This window comes from Actinia tenebrosa, unplaced genomic scaffold (genome assembly GCF_029948245.1).
Source record: "Actinia tenebrosa isolate PJP-AT-01 unplaced genomic scaffold, QUT_ActTen_1.0 PGA_scaffold0__85_contigs__length_37466705, whole genome shotgun sequence".
NCBI lineage: Eukaryota > Metazoa > Cnidaria > Anthozoa > Actiniaria > Actiniidae > Actinia > Actinia tenebrosa.
Genome location: NW_028292569.1, coordinates 22,287,785 through 22,308,900, shown reverse-complemented (window position 1 = coordinate 22,308,900; position 21,116 = coordinate 22,287,785). Strand labels below are relative to the sequence as shown.

At 34.8% G+C, this 21,116-nt stretch overlaps 1 protein-coding gene across 1 annotated transcript; it reads right to left on the bottom strand.

The window, feature by feature from the left end:
- Nucleotides 1-7,611: 7,611 nt before the first annotated feature.
- Nucleotides 7,612-14,072, bottom strand: LOC116303849 (schlafen family member 5). The gene is made up of 4 exons (XM_031713456.2): nucleotides 12,934-14,072; nucleotides 12,252-12,356; nucleotides 10,142-10,868; nucleotides 7,612-9,085 (listed from the first exon to the last, which is right to left on the bottom strand). The coding sequence occupies exons 1-4, from the start codon at nucleotides 13,850-13,852 to the stop codon at nucleotides 8,185-8,187; spliced, it is 2,652 nt and encodes an 883-aa protein (XP_031569316.2). The 5' UTR covers nucleotides 13,853-14,072; the 3' UTR covers nucleotides 7,612-8,184.
- Between the last annotated feature and the right edge of the window lie 7,044 nt (nucleotides 14,073-21,116).

Below are 21,116 nucleotides of genomic sequence, written 5' to 3'. Positions count from 1 at the left end.
AATCAATCTATTTTTGTTGTTGTTGTTTTTTGTTTCGTGTTTATTTTTCCTGATTTTTCTTAATTTAAAATAAAGAGGAAAGAAAGAGTGAGTGAGTGAGTGATACTTTATTTATACTCGAAAAAAAATTCTATCAATATAAAAATTGCTTTACAAGAATGTCGAGTTAAATAAGAATACAATTTAGACAGCTAAAAAGTTTATGAGAGTCCAACAGAAGAAAGCTTTCTTTTAAATTCCCTTATACTTCTAGCTGACTTAATATCTGAAGGCAAAGAGTTCCATGCTTTTGCACCTTCATAGGAGAACGCACGTTTGAGGTACTCAGTGTTTGGTTTCGATAATTTTAAACACTTTTCTCCCTTCCGCAAATTATATTTTGTAGTTTGATACTCAAAGCGGTCTCTTAAACTTTGAGGTACAAGAGCATTCAAAGTCTTGTACATTATTGTGGCTTTATGTTTCTTCCGCCTGTTTTGAAGATTTTCCCATCCTAGAGACATTAAAATGTCGCGCGACCTAGTTTCATAATTACTCTTAGTTATAATTCGGCCTGCGCGATTTTGCATTTTTTGGAGTCTGTCAGCTGATGTTTTTGGTAAATTATCCCAAACCACATCGCAGTAGTCAAACCAAGGAGTTATCAGCGAATTATATATTGCAATCGCCGTCTCCTGGGGGACGTAATCACGAACCTGTCTAAGGCCAGCCAGGCCTGATGAAACTTTTTTACATATATGATCGACATGGTCAGCCCAGGACAGGCGTTGGTCGATTACAACCCCCAGGGTTTTGGCTGTTTGGACACGTGCGATTTGTTTACCTTCAAGGTAAACATGTGGTTTGGAACTTATTTGACGTAATTTGTCGTCAGACCCAATAAACATATATTCAGTCTTTGTTGAATTAAGGCTTAATCTATTTGCCATCAACCAGTTGGATATGCTAATAATATCAGAATTGATCTGCTCAGATAAAGATTTTACGGAAGTATTACAAGCCGTGAGGCTTGTGTCGTCCGCGTACATTCTTGTACTTGAAAAATGTACACTATTTGGTAAATCATTAATATACAATATGAATAATAATGGACCTAGGATTGACCCTTGGGGAATTCCACAAAGGGTTTGTTTTATAGTAGATAATGTATTATTCACGTTGCATCTCTGTCTTCGCTCAGTTAAATAGGATTTAAACCACTTCAATGAATTTTCTGCAATGCCGTAATTAGCTAATTTATGGAGAAGGATAGAGTGATTAACTGTATCAAACGCTTTCGTAAAATCAAGGAAGGTGATACAGTTAATCTTCCCTTCATCTATATTTGTAAGCCATTCAGTTGTAAGTTCCAGCAGAGCAGTAGTCGTTGAGTGCTGTGGTCTAAAACCTGATTGTTTTTCAGAGAGCAGGTTATTTGAACTAAGATAAGTATATAACTGGTTGAAGACAATTCTTTCGAAAAGTTTAGCAATGGCAGGAAGTACTGAGATAGGGCGATAATTGTTTAAATCATCTCTATCATTTGCTTTATGAATAGGAGTTACCTTGGCGAGTTTAAGGTCATTTGGAAAAATACCACTGTCTATAGATTGATTGAAAATCTTAACTAAGGGATTAATAATAATTGGAGCACCTTCCTTTATCAAGCGCACAGATATGCCGTCTAAGCCCGTTGCCTTATTACTTGATATAGAGTTTAAGATCTTAGATAATTCATCAGAAGTCGTGTGTTGTAATTTAAAGGTCGAGTTTGCTTTATTTAGGTAATAGTTAAAGCTTAGTGGTCCTTCCGGGATTGTACCGGCTAGCTTTGTCCCTATTTCAGAAAAATGAGCGTTAAAAAGCTCAGAGATTTCTTGAAAATCACAAATAGTGTTTTCCCCGCTCTTTAAGGAGGTTATACGAGTTTTGTCTTTACTTTTTCGAGATAAGACTTCATTTATTGTTTTCCAAACTTCGCTCGAATTTCTCGAGATTTGTGAAAAGTGAGTTTCATAGTATTTCTTCTTAGCTTTTTTGATTTCATTGTTTACTCGGTTTTTACTTGCTTTGTATTTTTCCCAGTCATTATTTTGGTTTGTCTTTATTGCTAATTGTTTTAGTTTGTCACGTTCGAGCATCAATTTTCGTATTTCAATTGTCAACCAAGGCGTCCTTCTATTTCTTATGCGCTTCCGCTTTAACGGTGCGTGCAATTCAATAATAGATAGAAACAATTCTTTCCATTTTAACCACATATCATTTGGGTCCTTTAAATCATTCAGGCTATCCCAAGGGAGTGACGCCAAGTCCCTACGAAAATTGTTTGCATCAAAATTTTTGAAAGTTCTAAATGTTATTATTTTGTGCTTATGATTTGTTGGTATAGCTATCTTGCGTATAGCATACACCAGGCTGTGGTCACTCAAAGAGAGGTGTATAACACCGCTCTGGGCAACCCTGTTTGGAGTGTTTGTAAGAATGATATCAATCAATGTTTTGCTTCTTTGGGTGATTCTTGTTGGTTCAGTAATTAGTTGATGTAACTGAAATAACTCAGAAGTATGTCTTAGTTGACGAGCCTGTGTACTTGTATTACTATTGATTAAATCACAGTTCAAATCCCCCAAGACATACAGCTCTTTGAATTCAGAGTCTATTTTTGTCAAAATATTTTCGAGAATGTTACAGAAAGCTAAAACGTCATAATTTGGTGGTCTATAGCAAGCTAATACGATAAATGGTCTACTGTGTGGTTTCGTTATCTCAATACATAGTGATTCAATGTTGTTATCAGATAGAAAGAAAGAAAGAGAGAGAGAGAAAGAAAGAGAAAAGGAAGGAAGGAAGGAAGAAAGAAAGAAAGAAAGAGAGACAGACACACCTTTATTTGAAAACGATAGTTCCATAAGTATAAAACTTCTTTACATGGAAGTCGTTATTGATTAATAAAATATAAATATATAATCCTAAAAAGTTGAAAAATATTAGAAAGGATTTAAATAACAAAGAGAAAAATCCTACTGAGAACTGACAGCACGCCATCTCATCAGACGTTTTTTAAATTCATTCTTTGTTGGAGCAGATTTAATTTCAGAGGGGAGAGAGTTCCACATCTTAGCCCCTCTGTAATAAAAGCTACTCCTGAAAAAGTCTGTTTTTGGGATGTATGGTATTTCAATTTGATCGTTCCCTCTTAATTTAGATTTATAGGTGCTCGAATCCGAGGACCTCATATTAAATAAATTGCTTAAATACGATGGGCAATTTTCATGGAGAACGTCAAACATGAATGAACACAGTCTTTCCTCTCGTCTTTCTTTCAATTTGTCCCAGTTTAACTGTTGCAAAATGTCAGCAGACCACACATCATAACCCTGATAGGTTATGATGCGAGCAGCTCTGTTTTGAAGCTTTTGAAGACGTTCTGCTTGACCCTTGTTCAAATTGCTCCAAACAAGGTCGCAGTAGTCAAACGTGGGCTGTATTAATGCTTTATACATTGTAATAAGGGTAGAAATTGGAACAAAATCTCGAATTTGTTTTAAACCGTAGATCGACTTGCCAACCTTCTTACAAATTTGTTCAATATGTGTATTCCAATTTAGGTTTTGGTCAATATAGACCCCAAGATGTTTAAGTGAACTAACTTTCTTGATGCCTGAACCATTAATCTCTATAGGTGCAAAACTGCCAAGACTCGAAATTTTAAATCTAGAGCCTATCAACATGTATTCAGATTTTACCACATTCAGACTAAGTTTGTTAGCCAATAACCAGACACTGATCTTCCTTAAATCAGAGTTAACCTTTCTTTGAAGTTCAGTGGCTGACTTTGCTGCAAAACTTACCAACGTGTCATCTGCATACAAGCGAGGTTTGGTATAGTCGAGGCAACATGGAATGTCATTTATGTATATTATAAACAGTAATGGTCCTAATATTGAACCTTGTGGAACGCCACAAGAAATGGATCTTGGTTTAGAAATTGAGTTTTCAACTACACAACATTGCATTCTATCGTGTAAATATGATTTGAAAAATTCTAGACTTATCCCATTAATTCCATAGTATTGAAGTTTGGATATTAAGATTTGATGTGATACGGAATCAAGGGCTTTAGCTAGATCTAAGGCTACTACTAGATTAGTCAAGCCTTTGTCCATATTGACATACCATTCATTTGTTGCATCAAGCAGAGCAGTTAGAGTGGAATGTAAAGGACGAAAGCCTGACTGATATTTAGTAAAAAAATTATGAACAGCAAAATAGTGATAAAGTTGGTTAAAAACTGCCCTCTCACACAGTTTTGACAAAATAGGCAGAATAGAGATAGGCCTATAATTACTTGGATCATCTCTATCATTAGCTTTGAACAGAGGGATAACTTTCGCTGTCTTCCACCCTGATGGAAAAATCCCTAATGAAAGGGATTTGTTAACAATATTAGCTAAAGAAGCCGCAATAACTGGTGCCGCTTCTTTAAGCAATCGACATGATATATCATCTAAACCTGTCGCTTTATCTACCGGCATCTTGCTCAAGAACTTAATTACGAAATCAATAGAAATTGACTGAAAAACAAAATCTGCTTTTACTGGTCGTAGAAAGGCACGAAAATTATTAGAACTGTCTTCAAGTCTTGAAGACAAAGCTTCGCCGATATTAGAAAAATAACAATTCAGTATTTCAGCAATTTCAGCAGGATCTGTAGAAGTAGTGTTGTTAAACTTGATCTCATTAATAGAATTACTTTTAGTCTTTGCCCGACCACTGACTTGATTTATGGTTCTCCATAATGTTTTAGGATTACCACGATTGTTTTCTATATGAGAATGATAATAGGAAGCTTTAGATTTTTTTATTTCATTGGTTACCAAATTCCTAAATTTCTTATAATCATCCCAGACCTGTGGATCATCAGTTTTCTTTGCTTGGCTTTTCAAATAATTTCTATGAGTAATCATTTCTCTAACATCGCAGGTAAGCCAAGGTGATTGATTGTTTCTTACCCTACGAATTTTAATGGGCGCTTGCTCGTTAGCTATTTCAAGAAAACGTTTCTCCCAAATAACTAACATTTCACTAGGATCATTCATATCGTCTATATCCGGAAGAAAGAAAGAAAAAAAGAAAGAGAGAAAGAAAGAAAGATTGAAAGAAAGAAAGATTGAAAGAAAGAAAGATTGAAAGAAAGAAAGAAAGAAAGAAAGAAAGAAAGAAAGAAAGAAAGAAAGAAAGAAAGAAAGAAAGAAAGAAAGAAAGAAAGAAAGAAAGAAAGGAAGAAAGGAAGAAAGAAAGAGAGAAGGAAGGAACTGAACCCTCCCTGATACATGTTGCCTCAAAACCAAAAGAATATTCTCTTGAAAAACCATACATTTCTTGCTAAATGCTAAAGCTAGACCACTCTGATGAAAAGTAAGAAAAGTTTTATGTTTACTAAAAATTGGGCTGCCTGTGGTAAGACGACGTAACATGTATCAGGGAGGGTTTAGTTCTTTCCTTCCTTTCAGTCTTTCTTTCATTCTTCTCTCTTCCTTCGTTCCTTCCTTTTTTCGTTCGTTCCTTTCTTTCTATCTTTCTTCCTCTCTTCTTTCTTTTTCTTTCTTCTCTTTCTTTCTTTCTTTCTTCCTTCCTTCCTTCCTTCCTTCCATTCTTTCTTTCTTTCTTTCAAATTAAGAAAAATCAGGAACAATTAAACAGGAAACAAACAAACAAACAAACAAAAAAAAACAACAACAACAACAAATGGATTGATTGCAAAATTTTATTTTCAGCACCTGAGTGTAAGAGGGGTGTACATCACTATCTGGGCCCAATTGTTCGAAGGGTGGATAGTGTTACCCAAGGGCGCTGGATAAAACTTTTCCAGTGGATAAATTTATTGGATAACAGCATCGACTTATTCACTGGAGAAGGATTTATCCTTCTAATAGTGCTATCCACCCTTTATACAACTGGGCCCAGGTTTGTCCGTTTTTAGGAGAAAAAACCAATTTCAACCAACAAAGCTGCATAGATATTAAAATAATATTAATAGTTTAACAATACCAATATTCAGAAAGTTCTAGCCCAGTTTGGTTTGAGAAAGAAACAACAATAAGTCCACATCATTAATATTTTGTCATACTAGGAATAGGATTTGGTGTACAGGGAATAGGATTTGGTGTACTGGGAATGGGATTTGGTATACTGGGAATGGGATTTGGTGTACTGGGAATGGGATTTGGTGTACTGGGAATGGGATTTGGTGTACTGGGAATAGGATATGGTGTGCTAGAAATGGAATTTGTTATACTGGGAATGGAATTTGGTGTACTGGGAATGGGATTTGGTGTACTGGGAATGCAATTTGGTGTACTGGGAATGGGATTTGGTGTGCTGGGAATTGGATTGATGTATAAACAGATAAGAAAAAAACTAGATACATAAATAGATAAATAATATGTAAACAAATCAGAACATAAATAAATAAATAAACAAATAAATAAAAATTATAAATTGAAAATAAAAAGGACGCACATGTTTTATACTTTCTTTATTCTCATAACATAGTACTACAATTTTCAACAATTTTTCTTGGCATGCACTTTTTATAATTTAGTAACAGTTATTGTTCCTCAACAATTTAACAAAGACTTTTTAAAAACCTAGAGTAAATAATAGATTTCTATTATAATAGGTACCTAGAGTATACATATTTTCAACATTTAAAAGATAAAAATGGGGATGGAACTAACCAAAAATTTGGGATCCTAAACTAGATTGAAAATTTCTACCACAATAGCTGTATACAGCCATTACAAACAAGGTTCATAATGGTTTTGTTGCATGTTGGATATTGTTTATCAACCTTGGAATGTATTATGATATAATATATTTTAATGTCACAAAGGACAATAATATATTATGATGCAAAAGACGTGCAGACAATGTTTGGGAAAATTCCATATCATTGTGACCTTTAAATGATAAACATCGCCCATAGTGCATGTGGGCTTGGTATGCAACATGCACCAAAACATTCGCCTTTTTTTTTGAAATAACTAACTTAACTTAACTAACATTTTACAATACTATCTTTCTGATCCTTTTATATTCATACCATAATATACTTTAACTTTTACATAATATAAAAATTAACCTTTGAAAGGTTTACTGCCAAATTTCTTTGTATCATGCTAAGTTATCTTTTACAGTAGCTACAGAATTGTCTTGTCTAAAATAGCAATAAAGCATGCTGCATTGTTTTAACTTCTGAATCAGTACAATACAGTATTATCTTTTATTTGTTTATCATACCTTATGCAGTGTTATTTAGACCTATCCTGCTGGCTGAGTCTCCCTTTAATTTACCCCAAGTTATATAAAGGATAGTAAAAAGGATAACTCTATTACAGGGCTGTCAACCCCCAAGATATTCAAATCTGGAGAATTGATAGTGAAGGGACATGACGTCACAGCGCCTCAAAAAGCGCGCGAAAAGACGTCTTTCGCTTTGTAACATTTGATGTGATTGGTTTATTTCTGACCAATCAGATTATCGCTTATATTACAATGGCCTGCTTGCAAGAACAGTTCATGAGGAACGTTTTGATTTTGTTAGCGATATAAAATAACACAAACAACATGAAATAATTGGAATTTTATGGTTGTGAAAGTCTAGTCTCACAAGACAAGAAATGGTCAGCTTCGGGGATTATCCGGGAGATTTGATACTCTAATCTGGAGACCGGGAGACACGGTCCAAAATCTGGAGACTCCCGGTTTATCCGGGAGAGTTGACAGCCCTGCTATTAATAAAAGATAAAGGTGCTCCCAAGTTTAGATGAAGTGAGCCTCTTCAATATTAGTCGCGCATATGATTACTGACGATTCTGATCCATTAGGCTAATATTACAATATAGCAAATGGGAAAAAACTATTCTTAGCCTAAAGACTATTATAATATATTTGCATATTATTGTATTGGTTTCTCAAAGTTTAGACTATTAGTTCAGCCAGCTTATATTTTTGAATTATTGTGTTTATATTTACAGAGTAGTATGCTATTTGTTCCTATTTATTGACTTGTTAATCAATCGTGATTTGAGCCTTTAATAAAATAACTTGCCAATAACTTGGAACCTTGGATCTCTCTCCTTCCTACTCAACCTCCTGTGATCCTGCTACACTAGCTGGGTTTTTTTTGTTGGATTTAGTGTTTCACACCCTGAAGTCTATAATTACAACATCCTTTTCCCATGGGATATCTGTGTTTTCCATGCAGTTGGCCAATCCAAAAGAATGTGCGACTTTTTCATTCTCAAGGATCAAAATGAGCTTGAGCTTTGCCCGACTGCATAATGAAATCATCAAAGCATCCTTATTCTGGAAACCTGAATTAGGAGCAAAGAGGGGACAGAACCCAATAATGATGTCTTTATCCCCCCTAGAGAAGACACGGATAGTGTCAAACACAATACCATGTTCAGAAACAGCCTTTCCATCCTTGACTGGACAATGCCTTGTGCGTTCATCAAATAATTTACGATACAAATTCTTTTCCTTTTCATCAGTAAAAAGGACGCCAATGGTGTCTGGATCAACTCCCTTATTAACCATGTCTTTAAGTAGGTGAATCAACATGTATACCAAGTGCACTTTTCTACTAACTCTTGATGGTCTTGGCACCAAAACTTTGACGTTTTCTCCATCAAAATCATGCCCAATATGATTCCGTGGGCCATTCTTCATGAATTTCTCAAAGATGAATCTGTGTATTTTGCGAGTCGTTCTGATGACGGTACTCAGCTGGCATTGGGAGAAACCATCTGGTAGTGTTTCAAGTACACACGGTCCTTTAATTATCTGCTGGGAGGTGTCACTAAATATCCAAAGACTTGGAGGACTCTTGTTATCGTACAATTCTATAAATCTCCTCCACCAGTCAATAATTGGAATATCTCGGGATTTCCGCTTGAAATTTTGAAATTCATCAATGAGAATATGCTTCACCCCAGCAAGTTCATCAACACATTTCTTTTTCAGACAAAAAATTATTCCATAATAATTGTATACTAAGCATAATGGCTCTGATTTACCATCCATGATTACCTCCATGTTCCTAAAAAGAAAGGCCAAAATATTCAATGACATTTGAAAACCATGAAATGGTAACAAAACCACATTCTACATGCATGAATTGGTAACACATTTTGGCCTCTTACATTTTGAACACTCTGGTCATCACTCTACATGTCTCTAAAGTTAACCAGAAAAACCCTCAAATCAAAGGAGAGACCGAACAAACTCTACTATTTGACTCACATTTTGATGGCTAGTCCAAGTATGTGAGTGTACTACTGCTACACATTGAACCCTAGTGATATCCTAGTGACATTACCCATCCAGATCTTGGCTCTAAGATTTCTCCTGTGCTAAAAGCTAAAGATGAATGCTTTGATTTCATTCTATCTTCATTAAGTATCCCACAGTATTAGAGGGTAGAGGGATGATAGTGATGTTCAATCCTTGGATCCACAATGTTGTGTGAATTGAGGAATACAAGTTGTTTCATTTCAAGTCATAACATAATATTACCAACAAATAACATGAGATAACATGTTGCAAAGTAGTTTTACAATAATATGGGTCAAAATAATGGCGTCATGAATGTTTTGTATGAAGTTGATCGAGAAGTGAAACGACTTGATCCCAAGATCTACGTTTAAAATCCTCTATTGTCATGAAAAACCTCTTGTATAAAACCCTTGAATTGAAAGTTCATTTTTGGATGCAAATGACTGTTCTAAAATGAGGCTAAGAGTTTCAAACGATTGAAAAAAATTGAGCTAGAAAACTATGGAGATTAATGATATTGGAAGCATGGGTGGTGTGCACTGCTAATGAACTGCCTCTAACCAATGTGACCCCGGCTCGGCATTGTATGCCAGTTTAGTTGTTTGTTGTTTCTCTCCTGTGCTTCAAGGATTTTTCCTCCCTCCACAAAAATCAACTTCTAAATTCTAATTCAATCTGCCTTATGAATAATTGGGTTGCAAAACCTGTTACTAGGCATTAAGCTGTCCATCCCGGAGTAGTTAATGCACTAAAAAACTATGCAAAAAGAAACAAAAGATAAAAACTGAAAATGGATGTATACAATTTCATGACGTCATACCGGACTTCAGCCTCCAGCACCTTATTTGAGCACATAAACAAAACTTGTTTAGAAGAAAAGCCCTGTCTTCGTAGACGATGAATACGTTCAATCGCCAAAACTGTTTTCCCACTGCCAGGGGGGCCTGTTATCATCAATTTTGGTGATTGCAAATTCTCAAAGAGAATCTCATATTGCTTTTTGGTGAGCAAATGAAAAAGATGATTGCCAACAGTTCCTTTAAATGAGGAATTCACTCTGGCAAGTACAGGGACAAGGGCTTTAACGATGGCCTGATATTTCTCAGTAGACATCTGGTAGGCTTCGGGATAGACAGATGTATGAGATATCATCTCTAGTATGCCTATGTCATCTTCTACAGAGCATGCAAGCGTGATAGGCTTAACATAGAATTTCTCCATGCACCCTCCTTCTTGGGCAAGTATCCCCTTCAACTTAGTTGCTAGCTTTATGTTGTACTTGCAGCTTTCACTGGTAGCTTCTCCCTCACATAGACTAACCAATAAAAGAGGAATGCTTGGAGAGCAAACCAAAATGTCCTGAATCACCTCTGCCGGCTTTGTGTTTGGAAGCCCTATATTAACTTCCCAACATCTTTCAATGAATACGATGCCTTCCCATTTATTTTGTATGAACATCTTTTTCAAACAGTTAATAAATGTTTTCAAGCTTCTGTTTCTTGAATTCATTGCATATTTTTGCCGGATCTTTAGTCTCCCTGGTGAACCTGCAATAAATAACAAATAGACATCTTTACCATTAGTCTCCCTCGCACCCGTTTTTAGTGTCGGTCGTCACGCAACGCTCCCTCCCCACAAACGGCTGCTTGCATTCGAACTACATTCCTTTCTCATTGTTTGGATCGTGCCAATGAGGTCGAGCGTATTGTTTCCTATTGAGCCAATCACAGTGTCCGAAAGCATAAACATGCTGAGTTTCAATCGAGCTGCCAAAGAACATCCTCGAAAGAAATCGGTGCGGAATATTCGCCGTTTTGGACTTCACAGGGTTCTTCCTCTTCTAGTGAGCTTATCTTCACAGCACTAAATCCTAAACTACGTAAATTTGAGACTTGGTCATCCATTAGACGTATTATTAGCGACCTTTAGATACGACGACGAGTACGAGTACGAGTAACGCTAAATCGTAGTCGATTTCCGATTTTTTACAATCTAAAGTTTCAGTCATATCTATTTCATTTACGATCAAGACTACAAAGAGATAGTGCCAATCTTTAAAAGTTTTAACTCGGACTCGTTCTCGTACTCGTCGTCGGATCTAAGTCTCAATTAAAGGAGACACAACAACCACGATGTGACCAGACTCTAGTGTATATTTGTAGTCAAATACGAGAGGCAGAGCTTGATAAATTAGAGATTTGCCAAACCCTGTTGGAAGATTGTCAAAAATATCTTTTTTCACTTCGACTAAAGTTTTGATAGCCGACTTCTGATGCGCATTTAGATCAGGAATACCGAACTTTGAATACACAAGGCCAAACATGTACACTTCTTCTATGAACGAACGATTTGAGAATGCGAAATAAAAGATGCACTGTGATTGGTCAGATCAAAAGTCCGCGAACGGTTCTCTAAATATGTAACCCGTCTTGTGATTGGCCAAACAATGAGAAAGGAATGTAGTTCGAATGCAAGCAGCCGTTTGTGGGGAGGGAGCGTTGCGTGACGACCGACACTAAAAACGGATGCGAGGAAGACTACTTTACCATGGGCACAATGTTTTCCCATTTCAGACCATCGTCGGCATCGTCATTATGGCACAGAATATAGATAAATTAAAAAGCAATCTTCTTCAAGATCCGGCATTAAAAAGGGTCTTCTTCAAGATCAAGCGTTGTTGAATATTTTTCCAATATTGAATTCCACTGCTCAAGATTTCCACAAGTGTTAAAGTGGAATCTTTTTGTTACAAATAGATCTAATGGAATGCAATACTGGAAAAAATATTCAACAACACCAGATCATGTATTTTCTTGAAGGCTCTTTGGTATACTGAAAATACAAGTGCTTCATGGGATATTCTATGGTGTACCACTCTCTGGTAAATAATATGTATTATATGACAATACTAAGGATCTATGCCCAAATACCTTCTATCAAATCACTGTAAATATCTTCGATGCTGTCTTCCACAGTATAATAGACTGTTCTCTCACATATTTGACGTTTTAATTTCTTTAGGTCATTTTCATCTCCTGACAAAATAAGACAACTATCAAAGGTATGAATAATCAATAAGGAAATTAAGAAAAAGGGTAAGTTTGTTTGTACATTGGAGGGGGAGGGGAGGAATGGTTCACATAAGAAATCTATTTGTTCTAGCACCATGCAGTTTACTTATTAAGACTTCAAAATTGGTACCCCCATAAAATTAGACTTATTAACAGTTTCTTTTCCCCCTCCAGACCCAGTAGAGTCAGGCTTTTTCCCTGTACTGGACACATGAGGTGTGCTGGGGGCAAGTTTTGTCCACAAACACCTTGATATTGGTAAGAAAGCAAAGTTTCAGCTCATAATATAATAACCCTGCTCATAATATAATAACCCTGCTCATAATATAATAACCCTGCTCATAATATAATAACCCTGCTCATAATATAATAACCCTGCTCATAATGTAAAAACCCTGCTGATAATGTAATAACCCTGAACACACACTTTTGATGAGGACACACAGTGGTGTATTAACTGTTTCCAATACATTATATAATGCCGTTGAGGGTAGGGGAAAGTAACCTCTTATTGCAATTCAAAATTAAATGTATGCCTTACCTCCAGAAGTAGGCTTGTGTAGAGAAAGCCATTCCTTAAATTCCATATTGACAATTTGGTTTTCCTGATCCAGTACACTGCATTCTGGTTTCTGCTTAAACACAGCAGTACCAGGGAAAGCACAAATATGGACTGTTATGACATAAGTGTCATCGCCAGCTCCATCTACTCGGAAAAACTTGATATGATAATCGTCTCCTGCTTTAGGCTTAACCTCTTCTCCAGAATCCAAAGCCCAAAGCTTTCGTTCCATACATTCAACTATACTGCGATGGATATTATCTTTCTCTTCGTTATCTTTGATCTTTTGTCCTTTGATGAGAGATTGTTTATCTTCTATTCCGAAGTACACTGTCCCTCCCTGAGTGTTTGCAAATGCCACTACATTATCACTTAGCTTGTCGCAAAGGCGTTTGGCCAAGTTTTCATCCTTGTTGGGATTAAGCAGCTTGTGTTCCTCAGTCATTGTTTCATAAGACAATTTTTCATCCAAACGAAATGATGTATGGAATTTTGGATTGTTTGCACAGACACACCTTCTTTCTTTCTTATTTAGCAGCTCACAAATTCTGGAATACAAAGAGACTTTGTAGTTTCTCCCTTCGCTGCGCTGTCGAAGGTGAGAATCATCAGTTAGAATGGTAACTGATGACTTCCTTACAAATATGGAAGTCGTGGCATCCTTGGTTTCAATATCTAAAATGTCATCAATTGAATCTTTTTCACCACATTCACTGCCAAGTAAAGTCTTTCGTTTTTCGTACAATTCTTTCATCCAGTCATCTCTATCTTTCACTGCTGGTTTGTGTGTGCTGTTAATTCTTATAACACCTCCACTTGTGTTTCTGAGTGCAATTTCTGCTTTAAGGACTTCTTCCACATCCAATTTCCTCTTGTTTTTTGCCTCATTAAAATTCATATCAAAATCAATCACGATTTCTGCCAACTTGGCCAGCTTATCTTGGCAAGGTATACTACTTGCTGATTCTATTGATTCAGAGTAAGATTCGCTCTCTAATGATGACACGTCATCATAAATAGAAACATCATGTTGATGCAGATCACTGTCTCTTGAACTGTCTTCAGCTTCTTTACTTTCATCCTTTTGGGCCTGCGTACTTTTCTTACTATTTTCTAAAACAATTTTTAAATAAGAACACAAATTTGAAATCTATGGTCCTTTTACTGAGACTTTCAAGATCATTATTACAGTTTAAATGACTTACTATACTTATGACTACTGCAAAGACGACTACAAAATTTAGGCTCATGAGAGAATATAAAACTCTGAGATCCAGTTCTAGAGCATAGAGTTTAAAGTTACACTCCTCCCATGGCATAAATAAACCCTCTTTATTTCCACAATGCAGCCCCTAATAAGAATGCTTCTCTCATACTATACAGCCCCAAGCATCAGTATAGACATTAGATCACAGTAAAAAGTGTTTTTTTAATGTAAAAATGGCATTTATTGGTTTCATTTAATACACAACATACCTCCATTTGAAGCACTTTGCCTCTTTTTGCTATTGGGTAAACAGAATATTATTATGTAATAATCCAATGGTTCCTGTGTTGTTTTTTTTTCACACTTCTGAATCTTCAGAAATGTTTAATTGTTAATAATGTATAATAAATGTATATCATAACTTGCCTTTTTGCATTGCCTAACATGGTGATAATATCCAAGTTCTATCTCGACTGGCACAGACTTCACTTTTTATCTATTTGTAAAATACAGTGCAGTAACATTCTTAGTGTCTATGCTTGATAAACGAGGATTTCGCATTTGCTGATCTTTAAAATGCGAAACCGTCATTTCGCATTTTACAGATGTGTGAATGTTTTCAAAACTCATGTACATGTTTTTTAATTTGTGGCTTTTGGTACATGGAAAATTTACGCTGTTCTTCCCACTGACATTCAAAGTAATCTCAAATTTTCTAAAACATGGAACATTCATTTTCACCTATTTATTTTAAAATTAACTTCGCATTTTACAGTCTGTCGTTTCGCATTTTGCACATCTGTAAAATGTGAAATGACGGTTTCGCATTTTAAAGATATTAAAAATACATCAACGTTGGACACTGATCTGCTACACCTGGCCAAGTAAGAGTTTTGCTTTTAATGTTCTCCGGCATTGTTCGTCATGCAGTTGCTTTTTCTTTGCTTGGCTAATTTTCAAAATTTCATTTTTCGAAAAGCGTTTCCGTATTCGGAAATTATTTAGCCTCGATTTCGCGTAGACTAACCTCAGTGACGATTTGAATGGATTTTCATTTTGAGGTCATGTGAGAAAATTTTAGAAGTGGTTCCTGAAAACTTTGACTTTGACCAAAACATTTGTAATTTCGAAGAAATGCCCGAGGTATAAATTGGGCTTTCTTTTTTTCTTCAGTCACAAATCGCCCTCGTAGCCCTAAGGCGCATGCGTCAAATTAAAGTCTAAGCGCATGCGTAGAATCAACCATAATGGCGGATATGGTGAAGGACTAGTTGCTGTTTCAAGTAATGAATATTATATGGAGTCTAACACGCTCAAGACACATACAAAAGCACACACTTTTCGTGGTAGACCCACACTAAAAGATGTAGAGACATTTTCCTCAAGCATGTTAAGGCCTGGGTTATGAACCAATTCTCTATTAAACCATTAAAAAATAATTTCTCTGGTGTTTCTGCTGAAAGTATGACCAGCTTTCTCAAACTTTCTTATATTGTGGTTCTTTACAAATTGGTTCCAAAAAAACGGGGAAAATTTAGGTCACGTGATCACGAAATTTACATAAATTTACATAAAAAATCATTTTATTAGTAGGTGCTCAATTTAAGTCTTTGCTGAACGTTTTCAACCTTGATTTATTTCCTTTCTTAAAGTCGTTCAATTGACGTTGAGAACGGTTGGCTAAAGTTTTGTGTTAAGGAGATACTTTACAAAACAGGTCACGTGACCTGTCAAAATATCCTTTATGCCCATTTTTCTCCTTTCGTAAACATTTTGGTCGACCATTCCAAACGTGAATATCTGTATCTTTGTCGCTACTTTCAAACAAGCTAAAAAAATAATATCTCACAAATAATCTAAAACCATCACCTAGTTTTTAATTTAGCATTTTCCCTCTTTTAAGGTCACGTGACCACCTTTTATTCAAATTTATCCATCCAAAAAGTTAAGCACCCGAAATAAGGATAACTGTTGCAATCGCATTCAATTACATCTAAAATTGAGGAATATACAGTGAAAAGTAGTTTTTGCCCTTTTGAACAAAATCCCAGGCCTTAACATGCTTGAGTCGGAACGGGTCGGTCCGCGAATTTCATGAGAGAACCATTACGAGTGACCCTTTTATCGTGAGCCATGCTATAACTAGATATAACTAGCTAAAAACTAGTGTGAGCTGCGTCGGTGTTTCTAATGAAACAGTAATGATAAAAAGGTAAATTATACACCGTGAAAAGATGAAAAAACTTACTGACGTTTCGGACGCTAGTCCTTCGTCGGAGTAAAAGAGGATGCTATAACTACTATATCAAATGAACTATCTTATCTTGAGTCAAATAAGAGCATCATCGTGCATATAGACGTGATCGTGAACCCAGCAAAATACCCTACGAACTCTGAAAAGTCTGAGAGAAACAAAAGCAAAAAGCTGAAAGAGTTTATCTTCAAACGTATTCGTCCAAGTATACCGAAGTCCTCCAAGCTTCATTGATATGTGAAGGTTAGAAAACTTACAAAAAATGAATGTAAGCTGAATACTAAGAGAATAAGCTTAAATAACTGAGTCACACAACATGAAAAGAAGCTTTTGTTTAATTGCTCTAGTAGGGTTTATAAAGGGATACAGCTGTAATGAAGTTGAAATATAGAGCTACAGTAGTCGGTATTTATCATTGTTTATTTGTAATAGTTTGATGTGCCGGTCTACACAAGACTAATGTCAAATTAATGTAAATTTAAACTAAATGCAGACATGAGAAGAACCCAACAATGTACATTGACCCTAGCAAAACAATAATAGCACCATATAGCCAAGGTAATGAACTGGTATTTGGACAAAATTCGGGACAACAATGTGTTGCAATGAGTTTGTGCTCTTTAATTTACAATAACAAGCAAGGAATTAATTATTTGAACCACAGGCTTACCATCCGAAGTATCTGTGGTTTCGGATGTGTGGGCTCCCTGTGGTGTAGCGTTCGCCCGAATGATTTCAGCTTCTCAAAAATACAAAAATGCAGCCTAGTTTGAATCAGCCAATCAGCGCTTCGCTTATATCAACGCATCGATTACGCTGTCTACCGAGGAGAGGAGAATTTGCGCTTCCGCTCCAAACAACGGAAAAGAATCTGCATATTTCGAATTCCTTCCGTCTCACGGCGAGTGAGTCCTCTATCCTTTTACCGTGGCGAAAAAGGTCAAAAATCCTGCCTTTTCTGATAGAAAGAATTTGTCTATGAGCGTGAAACACTGCTGAGGTATAGCTTAGGATCTCTTCGATCGTGCCGTGGTATTTTTTTGGTGAGATTTTTCTTGAATTTGAATTCTGATGGGCTAGATCGAGCGGTGGTCGAGTTTCGTTGCCTGCCTTCCCCTTAATTCCCCTCTCACACACACACAAACATAGTTCACGCCAAACGCCAAAAACTGGCCTTAAAACGCATCGGACGAAGAAATAACACTTAAATTTCATGAAGTGAATGACTAAATTCTTAGGAAGTTTTCCGGCAGAAGATGTATTTTAGAGAAGCTGAAATCACTCGATAATTCAAAATTCTATTAACGGGCGAAAGCCACAAGAGACCACAGGGAGCCCGCACATCCGAAACCACAGATACTTCGGATGGTAAGCCTGTGTTTGAACATAGCTCTCAACCAATTAGCGAACGAGAGATTTACAAGTCATGGTAAAAATCCTGATTGCTTAATTCCCCCAACATTTTAAGCGCGCGTGATTTACAAGGACAAATATCTTTTCGAAAGTCTAACTGTCTTTGCACCATCTAAAAGGATGTTCACGAAGAATTCTTTCGATTTTCTGCTATGAAGCCCGAGTTCACATAGTCCAGACGCTGTACCCTCAATGATAGTGTTTTGGAAGGTCCGTGTAACACTCCACAAAGAGCTTTTCAATTTAGTTGGCGTGAATTGGACATATGAAATTTGCCTGATTTTTGAATTTTCATTTTTTATGATCATGTCAAAATTCGAATATTATCTCATCAATGTCAATTTTCAATTTCCGAATTCAAAAATTAAAAATTAAAATAAATATTTGAAATGACTTTTCGAAATTTTGATTTTGTACTCTGAAAACGAACTTTGGAAAAATATCCTGTAGACAGGGGGAGGTGAAGATTAGGCGGACTGAGGGTAGATGGGTCCACTAACAACGACAATAATAAAAAAAAAAACATAGCGGGAGGGGAGGCACCAAGGAGGATGTTATAACAACATGTAAACCTTGAGAGAAAACCATGAAGAATTTTCGACCAATTTGTACGATGATGAAAGCGGAAGTGGACCCACTTCGAAAATTGAAAATTGACATTGATGAGAAAATATTCGAATTTTGACATGATCATAAAAAATGAAAATTCAAAAATCAGGCAAATTTCATATGTCCAATTCACGCCAACTAAATTGAAAAGCTCTTTGTGGAGTGTTACACGGACCTTGGAAGCCCTGTCTTTCAGTCTTTCTAATTTTCCAAAAAATATGTATTAAAAGAAGAACAGATTAAAGTTATTTCTAGCTTAATTTTCAACTTTAATATTATAAATAATTAACGAATTCAAAAATTCATATCCCAATACGGAAAATAGTTTTTAAATCCAGAAAATAGTTTTGATATCTAGAAAATAATTTCCAAATTCAGAAAAATCATTTCATAATCCAGAAAATAACTTCCAAATTCAGAAAAAAATTTCATAATCCAGAAAATAACTTCCAACTTCAGAAAAATCATTTCATAATCTAGAAAATAACTTCCAAATTCAGAAAAAAATTTCATAATCCAGAAAATAACTTTCAAATTCAGAAAAATCATTTCATAATCTAGAAAATAACTTCCAAATTCAGAAAAATCATTTCATAATCTAGAAAATAACTTCCAAATTCAGAAAAATCATTTATAATCCAGAAAATAATTCCAAATTCCGAAAAAGCATTTCATAATCAGAAAATAACTTCCAAATTCAGAAAAATCATTTCATAATCCAGAAAATAACTTCCAAAATTCAGAAAATCATTTCATAATCTAGAAAATAACTTCCAAATTCAGAAAAATCATTTCATAACTAGAAAATAAACTTCCAAATTCAGAAAAATCATTTCATAATCTAGAAAATAACTTCAAATTAGAAAATTCATAATCTAGAAAATAACTTCAATTCAAAAATCATTCATAATAGAAGAAAATAACTTCCAAATTCAGAAAAAATCATTTCATCAGAAAATAACTTCCAAATTCAGAAAAATCATTTCATAATCCAGAAGAAAATAACTACCCAGAAAAAAATTCATCAGAAAAATCATTTCATAATCCAGGAAACTAGAAAAAAAACTACCTTCCAAATTTCACAAAAAATCATTTCATGATCTAGAAAATAACTTCCAAATTTCATTCATAATCAGAAAACCTAACTTCCAAATATTCAGAAAAATTTCCAGAATCTAGAAAATAACTTCCAAATCAGAAAATAACTTCCCAAAGTCAGAAAAAACTAATTTTCCAGAAATAGAAAAATAACTTCCCCCCAACATTCAGAAAATCATCTAATAACTTCTTTCAAATTCAGAACAAATTTCATAATCTTTTAAGAAAAAACTTCCAACATTATCAGTCTAGAAAATAACTTCCCAAAGTCAGAAAATGTCATTCAGAAAATCTAGAAAAGAACTTTCCCAAATATCAACTTACGAAATTAAGTCAATTATCATTAATCTATCTGAAAAAAACTTAAATTACTTAAATCAATAATCAGAAAAAATCATTCATGTCAATCTAGAAAATAACTAATAGTCCCGAAACTATTTCATCATCTAGAAAATAACTTCCCAAATATTATCATTCATAATCTAGAAACTTTAAATTCATTTCATTAAATTAGAACCAATAACTTCCACAATGAAAAAATTCAGTTCATATCTAGAAAATAACTCCATTATTCAGTAATTTCTAACCACGGTTCCAAAATTCAGTCCTAGGGTCAATCAAGTAACTTAAGAGAAAAATCAATATGTGAAAATAACTTTCAAATTCAGAAAATTCACTTGTCCAAATGATCAGGACTTCCACATTCAGTAGAAGAAAATACAGTTCCATCAGTCTAGGAAATATGACTTCACAAATGAGTTCAATTCATTTTCATAATCTCGAAAATTAACTTCCAAAAGTATTCAGAAAAACAGTTCAGTATCTAGAAAATAAATTCCAAAATTAAGAAAGAGGAACATCATTTATAACAGCAAATAACTGGCAAAATCAGAAAACGCTCATTAATCCAGAAAAACTAACTCCAAACATTATTCCATAATTAGAAATTATAAACTTCAAATTATTCAGAATCAAATAATCTAGAAACTTATTATCCATCTCTAGAATTACAAATCGAAAAATCATTTTCATACTAGAAAATAACTTCCAAATTATTCAGACAAAATTATTCAAATCTAGAAAAGAAACTTCCAAATCAGAGAAAACGCCATTTCATATCCTAGAAAATAACCTTCCAAAAATCATTCAGACAAAGTCATTTCATTAAATCCAGAAAATAACACAAATTTATTCAGAAATCATTAATAATCTAGGAAAATAACTTCCAAATCACGAAAAATCTTTCATAATCCAGAGAAATAACTTCAAATGATTCAGAAACAATTCATTTCATATCTAGAAATAATTCACATTCAGAAAAATCCAGTTTCATAATTCCTAGAAGAAAAGTAACTTCCAAATCAGAAAAATCACATTTATAATTTGAAAATAAGCCCAAATTTCAAAAATCATTCTAAATCATCAGAAAATAACTTCCCAGAAAATCATTTCATAATCAGAAAAACGCTTCCAAATTCATATCATCTTCATAATATCCAGAAGAAAATAACTTCCAAATTCAGAAAAAGGTCATTTTCTTCATAATTAGAAAATCACTTCCAAAGTATTCAGAAAAATCAT